Consider the following 14,977-nt stretch of genomic DNA (forward strand, 5'->3'; position numbering starts at 1 on the left):
AATAGTACTAATACCAGAGCCTCTGCTCTGCTTGAGGATGCTTGCACTTCAGATAAGTGAGGCCAAGTGCTGTGGCAGCAGCAGTCCAATGCTTACTGAGCAAGCAATCTGGTAAGTGATGTAACATATCTCCTGGAAAACATGTCTAGATCCTGAAAGCAGTTTCAGTAAATATTCCTGCCTGGTCATAGTAAGTTTGAAGAGACTCTTGTGACTGGTGTCAGAGGCAAGTCTGAAATCCTGATTTGGCATCATGTCGTTATAAAAGGCCTTAAGTAATTGAAGCAGTGGTCCTTGCTTGACTCTTCTGTTACTTTAATTCTCTTTTTTTTTCCCAAGTAAAAAAGGAATAAAATCAGCTAGAACAAGCAAATGCAAAGAAAACATTTTTATTTTTGTTTTGTAATTCAAAAGAAGGACAAATAAGGAATCAAGGTCTAGTTAACGAGGGGATGATTAAATGACATACCATGATTTCCAGTACTTGGCCCACAAGAACTCGAATCACAAACTGAATCCTAGAAAAGGAACTAATACACCAAAAGTAAGGAAAGTGCTAAACAATTTACTGGTGCACTGTAAGTCACAGGTTTACACAGGTGGTTAATGTGCTAATCAAAAATATGACATAGCCTTGATGGCTTGAAAAGAAGATGTTGGAAGCTCATGCCTTAGAAAGCTTTCTACCAGAATGTGTTTGCTAGTAAATCAGAGACATATCTGAAAGCTTGGATTCATTCTAAATCAAGTATTTTACCAATAAATCTAGAATTTGGTATATTTCAATATGGTTAAAAGATTGTGCATTTATTGCTGAACTGAAAATCTGAAGAAAAAACAACTAAACTGAAATCAGAAGGAAGTGTTGCTGGGCATCTTGTTCCTGAAAGGAGTTACAATTAGTGTTAAAGTCAGAAATACCAAAAGAAATGTGCTGTTGAAAGCCAAATTTAAAGTCAGTTCAAGCAGTTGTCAGTAATAAATACTGTATAGGTATTGGTTTAAAATGTTTCTTCTTAGGGAAATAGTCATTGGCTGTGTTTTATGAGTAAAGCATAGATTTACAAATACACCTCATGTTGCTCTTCCCCCTTTATTTATATGGAAGCAACGATCCATGCTTATCAGTGTGAGGCTGCATAGCTGTGCTTCTCTGCAAGTTGTTTTTGGCTCCTATTTGAACAAACCTATGCAAAATGTTAATGTTTTCCATATTTAAGTCTGATGTTTAATTCTATGACCACCTATTGCCTTAACAGTCCAAAGCAGTAAGAATTTTGCTTTCAAATCTGTTTGATTTGGCCAGTGAATACCTGGGAATGTGCATAATCATTCACTGTATTGCGTTCATTTTTGTATTTCCCATGTCTTTTGATTAGTGCAGCCAAGGTGCACACTGTCTTAGAAACTCACTGTGAGTAGCTCCCAAGCCCTGACCAGGGAATCTGGCTGGTTAGTGTTATCACGACTGGTTTTTTCCTGCCATTAAATGTTTCGTAACTTGGCTGATGGCCTCAAACTCCCTGCCCAACTGCTCAGCAGCGAGGGGGGTGACTTCTGTCTTGTTCTGTTCCTACTCCCCACAGCTCTCTATTAAAAATGGGACTAAAATAAACTGGCAGGAAACAGAAATCTATGCAAATTAAGTAATGCTGGGAGATTACACAAGTTTGTGTCGAATTACCATTTTACAGGGGACAGATGGGGTACTGCTCTTTTCAAGGTGCTTGGTGCAGTGCAGGAGTGGGGCCTGCTCAGCCCCCTCCTGCTGGCATTCTGCAAGTGTGTCCTGTATTTTAGAGTTCTTCTTGGAAGCCTCTCACCATGCTTCAATGTCAGTCTGACCCTGAGTAAGAGTGGGGGTTAATGACAACGTTGAAGATTCTTCCCTTCTGAATCCTGGTTGCTATGGTCGTGTATATGCAAAAAAGGAAAGGCTTTGAGAGTTTAATAGCTGACAAGTACTCCTGAGCAATTCTAAACCTACTGAACATATTGTTTAAGTGATTTAACAGGCAATAAGCAAGCAGTTAACTACTGCAAGTTCATCTATAGTGCCTTGACAGTGCCTTTTTCCCCCCTTAGAATGTCATACCCGGGTTATCCCCCTTCTGGCGGCTACCCTGCTTTTCCTGGTTATCCCGTAAGTATGCCTCTGGAACGTGTTGCATTCCTAATGTACTTCTGTGCTGTGAATCCCCCTTCTTACTGTGCTCTGTGTGTGTAAGTAGGGGCTGTCAGTTCGTACGTAGTATTCTGTAGAGACTGCGGTCTTTGTTTTCATCCGTATATCCCTGAAGGTGACTTCACAGTTGTAAGAATTCCAAGGAGGAAGTTTACGATTCATTCTTTTCACGTTGCCTGTTGTTCCAGAAACGGTTTTGATTGTTTGGTCTTGTTTTAGTTTATCTTCGCCTTTTGAGTTTGTTTTTGGTTTTGTTTTGGTTTGGTTTTTTTAATATAGCTAAGAATCTCAGCAAATCATTTTTTTAAAGTATCAGTATTTCTTACAGAAATATGAGGGGTTTTATGTTCAGGGTCAGAGGTAATCTTCGAACCAGTCTCCACCACAGTCCATGTGCCCGTATCCCAGGATTTACAGAGATGCTGAACAAACTTCAGTGGCCATTACCCTCAGGAAGGGCTTGGAACGCTTTACTCAAGTAGCCCAGCTTTCATACGACACCAAGTAAATATTTTTCTGAGGATAAAGGACACCGCATCTTGACTTTGACCCCCATCCGTCAGCCGCAGGACTTTGTTCCACCTCAGCTCATGACTGAATGGGCTAAAAATTCCAATGAAACTTAACAGAAGGCTGGAATGTATCGGATGTGGCTGATACCGCAGTCTTTTTGATCTGCCTGCATCATTTTTCAAAGCTAGATGCAACCATGTGCTTTTATTCGTATGGCACTGATCATGTGGTAATTGTGGGAATTCTCTATGGTCTGTGTTTTATGTAGTACAGAACTGGACTTAAGCACAGAGCTCAACCTGGATCCCATGAAGATACTGAATAGCTATAAATACATGCAATATATATAAATACATGCAATAAATTCTCCAATTATTTTGCTTTACAATTTGCCCTTATTCCCTCTGAAACACTAAAGTCAATCACACTAAAGACAAGCATGTTAGAAACAAGACTTTCTCAACTCCAGGATTTCCTTCCCCCTCAAGGTTCTGCTGAACCCTCATGATTGTAGCTGTAATTTACTTTTTACTGTGTCTGAAAACATTTTTTTTCTTACCTAGCACCTAAAATATAGCCAAGTTCAAAGGATTAATTTAAAAGACCCTTTAGGTTTGATATCAGTGATTCTGGGTTTCACGTTCTCATTGATGATGCTCAAAGTGATAACCAGTACAAAAAACCAATGTGAAAATATTTTCTGCTGCAATGGTGATTGTTATCTGGGCAGGCCTTTTGAGGATCCTAGTTCTGGGGTTGTGAATCTAAATTCCATTAAAATCTTTTTGTTGAGTCTGGCAGAGAAAAGTTAGACTGTACCCCCGGGAAAGAGAATATTATATAGCCTGGGCACAGTGATCTGGGGGTAGAAATTCTGGGACAACCAAACCCGAGGAGAACATTTGAGCTAGATGTTACTGCTTTGCAGTTTATTTCTGTTTTCTGGGCTCAGGAATGAGTGTGTACTGTACGTGTGACCCATATTTCTACAGCTGGTTGGTAGAGATTATTCCCAGCAAGTGATGACTCTATACGTTATGCTTCATTATGAAGCTGATTTTAAATACCTGCTTTTTAAGATCAAGTATATGACTTTTATGGGGTTTTCCCTTAGAGATCCTGGTCATTCAAGTAAATATTTCTAATGTACGTTAACACTAATAGCAACCTTTGTGGTATGGCTGGTAAGTCACACACGTAGGAAAACAAAGGCATATAGATGTTTGGCTTGTTCTTTTTCTTTAAAACCTGTAATAGGTGTTCAGTCTGACTCAGTGCCAGATTTCGTCATTCAATGTCCATCCTTTCTAACCTGGATTCCAAAGGAAATGGAAAAAAACCAAACCCGACCTCTTCTAAGTTCTCACCGTGTAACATTTGAACATGCTGGTTGTGCAAGGCAGGCGGCAGTTTCGAAGATACTGAGCTCTTCAAAGTCCTGTAAAAACAGGAGGTGAGCTCCTAATGATTCATAGAGAGCAAGCCTAGCTGAGCTCACCTCTTACTTAGGCATAGAAGTAGCAGCTTTCCAGTAAGGGACCAGGGGTCCTGGTGATTGACAAATCAAATGTGGCTCAGCAGTGCATGTCCCAGGGAAGGCAGGCTCGTGATATACCAGGCTTTAGCAAGAGCAAAGCCAGCAGGTTGAGGGAAATGATTGTCCCTCTGTGCTCACGAGGCCACATCTGGAATACTGCGTCTAGTTGTGGCCTCCCAGCACAACAGAGACAGGGACAAACAGGAGTGTGTCCAGGGAGGGCTGCTCACCCCAAGAAGAGAAGGGTAAGCGGACGTCTGGTTGGTCTGCTGCTGCCTAAGAAGGAGCGAGAGAGATACTGGAGCCAGACTCTTGTCAGAGGTACATGGTGAAAGGGCAGCTGGCAGCAACCACAGGTTGTAATTGTAAGTTGATTTGAGGAAAACATTCGTCACCGTGAGAGCAGTCAAACACTGGAACAGGGGCCAGAATCCACAGAGGGGCCGTGGATTTGCTGTTCCTTGGAGAAACTGAAAACTTGGCAAGGCCCTGTGTGACCTTATCTAACACCGAAGCTGGCCATGCTTTGAAGGTGGATGGGATCAGAGGCCATCCCCAGGTGCCTTCCATCCTGCAGCACTGATTCTGTGTCAGTGTGGGAGATACATCAGAATAAACCCAACCAAGAGGCTCCCATTCAGGCTTCAGGAATCCCACTGCTGCTGCTTCAAGTGCTGAATCTAACTACGTAATTCACATTATTATATGCATGAACATTTTGGCAGCTTGAGAGTTTTTACTCTAATGTTCTGTTAGCAGGTGTACAGATACGCCATTTCTGTGTTTCAGCCGACAGGACAAGAGTCTGTCTATCCGCCAGCCGGTCAGTACTCCTTTCCTGCCGTTCCTGGAGGATACCCTCCGCCAGGAGGAGGGCCCTATCCTGCAGCACCACCCAGCACTGGGTATTCAGGGGTAGCCGGATATCCTGCCCCGGGGGGCTACCCTGCCCCTGGGGGTTACGCTGGAGCTCCCCAGGCCGGAGGAATGCCACCTTATGCTGGAGGTAAGGTCCTCTGTTGGAGTACCCCTCGGGAGTGATTTCTGCTGTAACCATTCATTCCCTTGGTCGAAGTGGGAAAGAAAAGCAGCTTTGCAGTAGGCACTGCAAAGGCACTGCCACTGTAGGCAGCAGCATGCCAGACAGATTGGTATCGAGCAGTAAATGCCCACATGCTGATGGCAGGGCCTCTGCAATTTTGGGCCACTGCAGATAGACAGAAATTAATAACCTGGCTCATGTTGTGTCAGAAGTCAAGTACAAAACATTGTGTGCTGAAGTCTTGTTGCTTCTCCCAGCTCCTGCGGGCCCTGGCTTTGGTGTGCCTCCTGCTGGCCCTGGCTTTGGTGGCTATCAGCAGCCTGCTGCCCAGAACTATGCTGGAGGTGGACCAGCACAAATTCCAGGTATGTCATACATAAGAAACTTTAAACCAAGAGATTCCAGGATAGGTAGTAACAAATTAGGCCCTTACCTTTGTTACTTCTAGCTGTTGAGGTCTGTGTGCTGTACACCTCCTACCACTGTTCTTGACAAGGTCACTGAAGAGCTGATGAGAGGGATCTCTATAGGTGATACATCCAAAAGATGTGGCTGTCACTGATTAGTGGTCATGATGTACGTGGTTTAGGTGCTCATCCTTCTTCTAACTGCAAGTATCTGATGAGAGCTGTGAAATCCAGAGTCAACATTCAATGAGTACCTAGCTGTTCTGGTAATCTCAAAGAATTGGATGCAATTTTCAGATGTGTGTGTTCTCGGTAGTCCCTGGGATAGTGGGGGAAGTGGAAAAGACAATGCTCACAATTGCTTAAAAACAGTGCAGTGTTTTTTAATGCTTTGATTTTTGTCCTTGAATGTGTTAGTTGTGTTTGCAAGAAATTCAGAGCAGCAAAACCTTTCTTTTTTGATGATTGCTTTGTTAACTCTAATAATAATTAAGCTGCTGTTAAAAGGCTAATAATTGTACGTATGTATTATAGATAAAAGTAAAATTCCAGTACAAAAAAGTTGGAGCTTTTGTATTCACAGTGCTTTTGATCACAAAATGAGATTCCTTTAATTCTTTTTGCACCCATGAATTCTTAATATTCATCATTTATATGCTAGACATTTTAAAGCCTATAATAAGGCTTTAAAAGAGAGCATGAGACACACATTCTTTATTTGCATGGGTTATCTTGGCTTTTGATAAAGATAGCAGTATTTAGTAAGGAGAGATCTTTCCAACTTCTACAGCACCAATAAATCTAGTGATTTTAGAACTGCCTTGCTAGCATGTGTACCAGAATATGTCTGTGATTGCTGCTTCCCATCTTTCCCAAGGGCAAGAAGTTCATTTACTGATCATGATAGGTATCACTACTTAGGAAACAGGTTTTGTGTGGTGGTAGGTCTGTAAATGGCTTTATTTTCAGATTAGATAGCATTTACATATGAATAGGAGACCTAATTAATTCCTTTTATCTTGTTCTTTAATTATTTTCAGTACCATATCCTGGTGGACAAGCACCATCACCAATGCCTGGTCCGGTACGTGCTGTATCCTCTTCTATAATCAATCTTATGTGGCTTCTGTAGTCTTAATGTTTTTACAACTGGTTTCCAACAATTTACAGCGTGTTCTGCATCAAGAGTTCCCAGCTACACTCATGACTACAACCTGAACAAAATCATAACGCTGTATCTGTGTATACTCACTCATCAGGTAGATCTTCATCCATACAACTGTGTAAAAGCACTGCTTTGGCGTTGATGGGCCAGAGCTCTCCAACACAACTCAGTGTTGCCCTGATTCTGTGTTAGAGGAAAAAGTGGGGAACTTCACTGGACAGCAACTTCTGAAGCACTGATTCCAAAGCTGTGATTTTAATTTGAATGTATATTGTGCACAATAGCTACTTACACGTGACTCTTATTTTCAGCCTGCAGCAATGGTTCAGCCTACCCAGGGCACAATTCAAGCTGCGCTGAACTTTGATGCTGGAAGGGACGCAGAAATTCTACGCAAAGCTATGAAGGGGTTTGGTAAGTGAGCAGTAGAAGCTTAAGTTTCTGTGGAGCTAACTTCTTAATGCTAATTTGCCCTTTTCTTCAATTTTCACTTAACCATACATTTTTTTCTCCTCAAGCTTTTCAACAGTCACACCTTCAAAAACACTTGGGCAATTTAGCAGATGAAGTGACATAGAAAATTTGGTATAGTTCAGTGGTAGTCACTTATTATCTAACTGTGCCCAAATGCAAGACTATAAAATGCATTGTCTTGGAGGGATTATTATGAATCCTTACATGAAACTACCCTTCTGTTTCCAAGGAACTGATGAGCAGGCTATCATCAATGTTGTTGCTAACCGCTCCAATGATCAAAGGCAAAAAATCAAGGCTGCTTTCAAGACGATGTATGGCAAGGTATGTTCACCTGTTCTTTGGATCAGTAAACAAACCCACATTTTTCAGCTGCTGGTCTAACTGCCTGGTTGCATTTTAATCCTGGGGAGTGGTTTGGGCATTTTTAAAATGCACTTCTTTTGGTTATATTCCTGTGTACCAGGAGGCGAGCAGGGGTCGGGGAAGGTTGGGAGCTAGCCCTGTCCCTGACCAAACAAGAAGCTTCTTTGCTTTTGTAATGCTTGACAGATAGAAAATAATCAAGCTTAAACTGTCCTTGTGTTAGTGTCTGAAACTGCTGAGTTTTTCTATGCACACAAACCAGCACTGAAATTTGTTTTTTGTAAGAAACAGAGGATTAGTCAGTAAAACAGCGAGATAATTTAACTTCTTCCCTCTGTCATTTTTGCAACTTAAAGTGAAATTTTATAGTTGTGGCATTTTTTCAGGACCTGACTACATCCTAATTAGGAGATAATGGAGAAGAGCTGAGCTGTCAGTGTTTTGTACAGAGGGTAGTTCTTGATGAGAAATAAAACAAAGCTTTGCAGGAAAAACAGCAAAAAGGTAGAAATCAGTCACAAAAGCAAGTTCTAGTTTGATCTTTTTTCAGTATATAATCTACATGGCTAACACTCTACAAAGTCTTTCTTGTGTTTATAATTGAACAGGATTTAATTAAAGATCTGAAGTCTGAGTTAAGTGGAAATGTGGAAGAACTGATTCTAGCACTCTTCATGCCTAGCACCTACTATGATGCCTGGAGTTTACGTCATGCAATGAAGGTATGGTTTTCCTGTGAACAGAAGTTGAAAACAGTCTTAAAATGCTCATCTAAGAAGAGAATACCTGATCCCTGCATTGCTGAAAAATCCTGTAGTGGCAAACAAGTTTTGTGAATGCGGGCTTAATATTCTTTTCTGCCGCATCTCCCGTTCCAGCCAATTTCTGCAGGATTAGCCGGTTCAGAGCAGCTCTCCGTCCCGCGGAGGATGAAACGCTGCAGGAGAGGACTTAGTACTCTGCTACTTGGTCATAATTTTTGCTAGAACCTAGAAAGGGCCAGGGTGCTGTTAAAACTGTAACCACTCTTTAAACTGAAGGTGCATACCTCTCCTTACTAGGAACAACACTGTGCTGGATTATCCCAGGTTTTTTTCCAAAAGGACAACAATGAAAAAAATATTTTCTGAAGTTCAGACGATGCATTATCTGATAAAGTACTAAGACTAGATTAGAGATAGGTGAGCTAGCTGGTTTAAACTGTTAACTCAGGTAAACTGGTACATGCCGTTTACCAGAATCTCTTGCTTGTTTGAGCTGCAGCAGGTGGCTGATACTGGAAATGAGTAATTTAACCCAATGCAGATCTTCTAAAGAATGTGGAGCTTAAATGAAGATCTGGAGAAGCCTCCCATAGATCCACTCCTACCTAGTCCTTGCCTGAATAGAGATGACCATGGCAGCACAATCTCATTGTGCACAGAACTCACAGTTAATTTTCATTCTGTGAAGAGGGAAGCATCTATGAAAAGTTCCTGCCAGTGCTCCATGTTGAGGAAGCAGCCACATTTGGAATAGGGAACATGCTTGTGCGCTGACCAAAACAGAATTTAGGCGTGTGTTTTTGCCTTTAATCATTGTCCTAAGGCATGTTTCCAGATTAAGGTTGCCAAAGAATTTCCTTCCTAAACCATTTTCCAGTTACCTGTGGCTGAGGCCACTGTTGTGGATGTACAGTTTTGGGGTATTTTTTTGATCTGGTGCAGAATTGAATGCTCAGAATCTTCATTTCATATTAAGTTTACGGAAGACTTGGTGCTTTCACGCTGCAAGGATACTGTTCTGACAGTGCAGATTGTATTAAGTTTTGAAATAACAGATGGCTACTTAATTTCACAGCTGAAGAAAACTGAATAGGTAGTGCTTTGTAGTTACACCCTCTTTTCCTCTGCCTGCAGGGAGCAGGCACTCAGGAGCGCGTGCTGATTGAGATCCTTTGCACAAGGACAAATCAGGAAATACGAGAAATAGTGAACTGCTATAAGTCAGAATTTGGAAGGGACATTGAACAAGACATCAGATCAGACACTTCAGGACACTTTGAACGATTACTTATATCTATGTGTCAAGTAAGCTTTAATTTTTATTTTATTTTTTTTGAATATAACGGTGTAGTCTGACTTCGATGCACGTAGTGGTAACGGCTTCACGACTAACTTGTGTGTGCTTAGCAAGAGCCAGGTTTTTAAGAAACTACCCTGAGCAATTAATTTATTCCCTCATGACAAGGTATGACACTTCAGTCCCTCCTTAGGGAAGACATACGTCCTCTCTGCAAATCAAGCACGAACTGCGTAACCTACTTTAGCACCCTGTATTCATCTCAGAGAGCTTCTACGTAAATACTTTATTGTGCAGATGTGATCTAGCGGTACTACAAAGCAGTGCTCCACACTGCTGGCAAAGGAAGATGCTTTTCATTTTTATGCATATGTTAACAATATAATTTGGGTGAATCTGATAGGGTAACATGCATGGGACCTAGAATACCCTATGAACAAGCTAAGAGGTACCACAGAGCAAAAGTTACCTCCCAAGTTGCACCATGGCCTTCCTCCCCTTCACATCACCAGAATTAGGGAGGTGCTACTGTTGAACTTGGGTGAATGCTGGAGCTTGCTTACCCCGTATCATTCACTAGGGCTCGTTCTGTGTTGAAGATCAGGAACTTGCAGTTATCCGTGTTTAGGAAGAAATGTGCACTAATGCAACTTGGCACGCTTCTCTGATCAAGCTGCCTATTTGCTGTTAGGATTTCTGTGACTCTGCTGTCTCATCCGCCTCTGCCTTTGTGAGAGTTCAGCTGTGCACTAGGTATTTGGATTAAAAAGTCAAAAATCCACAAGAAAGCAAACCTTGAGAAGCTCATGCTGCTAATTTTTATTTTGATAAATCCAGTAGTTTACATTAACTGACAACCACGTCATTTAACTATTATATTAACCACTACAGGTATAACAGTGTTCAAGAGGATGCATTCAGCCTACTCAGCTAGTGTATTTAGCAGTATCCATCCATGCACTGGGCAGCAAAACAAACCAAACCAAAACCAAAGCACATAAAATGTCACAAGTGCCCTACTGACATACTACAACTATAAGAAGTGCTTTCTGGAGGTATTCATACTTGAAATTAGCAAATTCTAAATAAAATGGAAGACCTGAGATATTTCAGGTGTGCATATTCAGTAAGATAATTTGTTCATTTGGGGAGAGTCTTTGCAACTTGAAGCCTAGAAACAAACAAATCAAGAGAAAGCTTAAATTATTAAGTAAAATAGAGAATTAAGTACAGTAGTTAATTACAACTATGTGATGGTGTGTAGGGGTGAAACAGAACTGAGTCAGTATGTCTGCAGTTAAAAGCATGCTCTTCAGGTGGGGTTCAGGGCCACTTCCTTATTTGTTGCCTGTAAAAAATATTAAACCAAAGAATAGTTTTAAAGCAATGTAACGTCTTTCAAATTGGTGTTACTCTTACTGCTTCAAGCTTTGAAGATACATGCTTGGGGTCTACTGTGTAAGCAGTTAAAGCACAGTCTTCTCTGTATCATTTCATTTGCCATCTGTTGTCTTTGCTTTTAGGGTAATCGGGATGAGAATCAAACTGTGGATTATCAAAAAGCTCAAGAAGATGCTCAGCGCCTGTACCAAGCAGGTGAAGGAAGACTTGGGACCGACGAATCTTCCTTTAATATGGTTCTGGCAAGCAGAAGTTTTCCTCAACTGAAAGCAACAGTTGAGGCATATTCCAGGGTAGGAGTTCTTCACTGATTTCACATGAGCTGGGTCAGTGTATTCTAAATTAAGGTTCCACTTGTCACTGCATTTCATTGTCCACTTATTATTCTCATTTTTTTGTAGATTGCTAATCGCGATTTATTAAGCAGCATTGATCGAGAATTTTCGGGAAACGTGGAACGTGGTTTGAAGGCTATTTGTAAGTGATACATTCTTCCCTCCCCTTATCCCTTAGGAATTAAACCTTCTAAACCTGAGGAAGAATCCAGTTCAACACAGGCCATATGGCAAATGAACCCACAATCTGAGACTCTTAGCACAAAAGTAACTTCAGTTATTCAGATTATTTACTGCACACTTAATTGGAGAAAATAAGCATCCGCCATGAAGAAGTCAGTTTGAAACAAGAGAAGGCCACAGAGAAACCACTTGTCACTTCTCTGGGAAGGCAAGCAGCTACACAGCAGCAAGGGTCACTGCTTAGTGCTGGGAGCTGGATTTCTCAGCTCTGCAAAACCACGCGAGTACCAGTGTAACAGAGCCGTGACTCTGGTTGTGTGGGACCTCAGCAGAGACAGCTGAGCCACCCCCACACGTGATCTTAGAGCCAACGTGAACCAAACCTACTTTAGGCACAGTTCCCTTTCAGCCCCTCTTCCCCACCACCACCTACCCCCAAAAAGCTCTGCATTTGCTAAGGAAAACTTCAGTAAAAGAGAAGACTTGTTCTGAATTCACTTCTCCCTTGTTACAGTAAAGCCGTTCATATTCAGCACAATTTGCTGATAGAATCAGTGGGATTCACCTGTAAATCTGCAGACACCAGTCCTACCAATGCTTAACCAAAACGACAGCGTTTCTGTAGCCGTAACAGATAAGCAGAAACTTTCCAGATCATATTCTGTTCAAGAGTCTTACGGGAAAAATTCAGCTCATGTAAATGAAAAAAGGCTCATCTCTGAGACTGAACAACCCAACTGAAACCATTCTGTAACTTCTGAGTGAGAACTTTCTACAGTTGTACTTAGTGAGATTCTAGCAATGGAACATGAGTAAAATACCTTGTATCCCAGGCCAGCATCTCCTTGTATCCAAGGAGAACTGTTTTAAATTACCCATTTGAGAATTAAGGTTTCAGCCAGCTTTGAAAAGCACTTCCAAAGAAGTTAACTAATAATAACCCAAAGTTTTTGTGTGAAGGAATAACTCATTTGGTCAGCTTGAAAACAAACTTAGCTCTACAAAACAGTTCCTGTAATTCCCCAGTAACTGGATCTTCATCAATACCCACCTCTGTCTACAGCAAAAATCCTGAACTGATCCTGCCAGGTACTGCTGTACAGCATACAATACTGGAACTAATCCTAGAAATATGCTTTATTGCAGTGCAATGTGCTTTAAATCGCCCAGCCTTTTTTGCAGAAAGACTTTACTATTCTATGAAGGGAGCTGGCACAGATGATTCTACCCTCATCCGAATTATCGTCACTCGCAGTGAGGTAAGAAACTCCCCTCTGTAAACGTCTCACATAGCAGAAAGCTCTCTACGCTATCCGGCTTTTCACTTTGTTCTCCTTTCACAGCTGTAGAGACCATGTACTGCAATGAAGCTTTCAGGGGGTTCAGATTTAGATGAACGTGTTAATTTGTTTTAAAGCCAGCTTTTAGAGAGTAATGTAATTCTCTCTGGCTAGACAGTAATGCCGCTTGTCTCCCTTCTTAACTCTGGGTGCCTGTCCATGTAGCAGATAAGCACCCTGAATTCAAAGGGTCAGCAGTTAGGATACTGCAGTCCTAACAACGCAAGGACCAACTGCTGGACTCCCAGCTTTGGGAGCTGCTCCTCTGTTTCGGGAGGGTCCAGCCGGCTCATAAGGCACGCATTTAATCAGCGGCGTATTTCACCCTTGGCATGTGCTCCGTGGTCCACGAGGGAAGAGATGCAGGGTGACTGTCTGGGACTTCAACACAGTGCATGGTTTTAAGTTTTATGCTTTTTTTTGTTTTCTTTACATAGATTGACCTTGTGCAAATTAAACAGATGTTCACACAAATGTACCAGAAGACTTTGGCTACAATGATAGCGAGTGATACAAGCGGTGATTACCGGCGTTTGCTGCTGGCAATTGTTGGTCAATAGAAGAGGATTACCTGGTTTTTTGTTTTCTTTTTTTAAAACAAACTGAAGGGCATGTACCATGCTTTATGCAGACACCAATTATCCTTGTGTGTACAAGACTAATTTTAAACTTTGTATAATCAAATATGCTTCTTCATGATGATTTAATAAGCTTGTTGCACTTAAAGTTGCCTTAATTTACAGCACATAATATTCTTTATTGTATAATAAAATATATATCTTGTCTATTAGCCCCTAAGCTTTAGTCCTTCTGACCCAGACAAAACCACCTCCCCTCTGCCAGACTCCCACATAACTAAACTGGTTGTTCAGCCGTATGTCCAGCACTCCTGAAATACCTCAACTTACCTGCTGAGCTAACTGTAGATCACCAAAAAAGCCTGAGGCTGTGATAGAAAGCATTTTATACCAACACCCCCATTAATGTCTTTCCATCATAATGTAGCAAAACTAAAGGTTTCCCAGAGAGGTGGTGGAGGCCCCGTCCCTGGAGATATTCAAGGTCAGGCTTGATGGGGCTCTGAGCAACCTGATCTGGTAACACTGTCCCTGCTCACTGCAGGGGGGTTGGACCAGGGGATCTTCAAAGGTTCCTTCTGACCCAATACATTCTAGAATATGCAAGTGCTCAGTTTAAGACACAGTTTAAGTTGTTGGCAGAATCTGACTGCCATTAATAATTAAATAATTCTATTTAATTTCTGAAATTAGTTACTATTATGCTTATGGCAACAAGGGAAAGGAGAAATGATCTCTGATCCAACTTTGCAGTATCTCCTTGTAAAGGGGTGGGTTATACAGCAAGTGACTGAGCAATGAAAATGCTAACACTAGAGAACGTGTGAATCCAGACTGAAAGCGATTGTGACCTAGACAATGTAAACGACTGTGGATGTTTTCAAAGGATTAGAAAGAACAGCTTTGAATAGCACATTTGGTATTTCAGAAAGTCACAGTGAATCTGTCCCCAGCCATAAATGTAACCAGAAGCTTCAAGTCCAGCAGCTAGCAATGCGTTTCCTAACATTTCTAAGCAACGCGTTAACAGATAACAATTGTTAACATTCACCTGTTTAATGACAAGTTATTTTCATTACATGCTAGTAACAACTGTTAAATGGGTAAGAAGAAATGAATTATTGATAATGAAATTCTAGCAAAAATAGGCAAGAAAAGAATGAACAGATACCGTCTATCCTGCCTCTGAAAAAGCCTTTATTTTTCTATGTAACTGATATAGTGATGTATCAAGATTAAACATCAGGAAAAAGAAAGCTGTTTGATGAGACTGTTCTGCTCAGAAAGTGTTCAGACTCAAGCCAGAAGAGATGAACCTCTCTCTAAGAGAAAAACAGCTCCAATCCCAACCATTTGTCTTTTTGCTAGAGGCCCTCTTCACAATTCAGTA

The 14,977-nt window shown here is 41.3% G+C and overlaps 1 protein-coding gene across 2 annotated transcripts; it reads left to right on the forward strand.

Annotated features, from left to right (window-relative positions):
• The first annotated feature begins 2,086 nt into the window (after positions 1-2,086).
• On the forward strand, positions 2,087-13,807 carry ANXA7 (annexin A7). Of its 2 annotated transcripts, none has more exons than XM_010185569.1 (12): positions 2,087-2,143; positions 5,025-5,241; positions 5,535-5,642; positions 6,725-6,768; positions 7,134-7,263; positions 7,553-7,647; positions 8,298-8,411; positions 9,588-9,758; positions 11,274-11,444; positions 11,553-11,628; positions 12,816-12,928; positions 13,447-13,807. In XM_010185569.1, exons 1-12 carry the CDS (start codon positions 2,087-2,089, stop codon positions 13,567-13,569), a joined length of 1,419 nt encoding a protein of 472 aa, XP_010183871.1. In that variant the 3' UTR covers positions 13,570-13,807. The 2 variants fall into 2 exon arrangements, with proteins under 2 accessions (XP_010183871.1, XP_010183878.1); XM_010185576.1 differs by having other exon boundaries at positions 7,161-7,263.
• Positions 13,808-14,977: the final 1,170 nt, after the last annotated feature.

This window comes from Mesitornis unicolor, unplaced genomic scaffold, assembly GCF_000695765.1.
Source record: "Mesitornis unicolor isolate BGI_N332 unplaced genomic scaffold, ASM69576v1 scaffold16140, whole genome shotgun sequence".
Lineage (NCBI taxonomy): Eukaryota > Metazoa > Chordata > Aves > Mesitornithiformes > Mesitornithidae > Mesitornis > Mesitornis unicolor.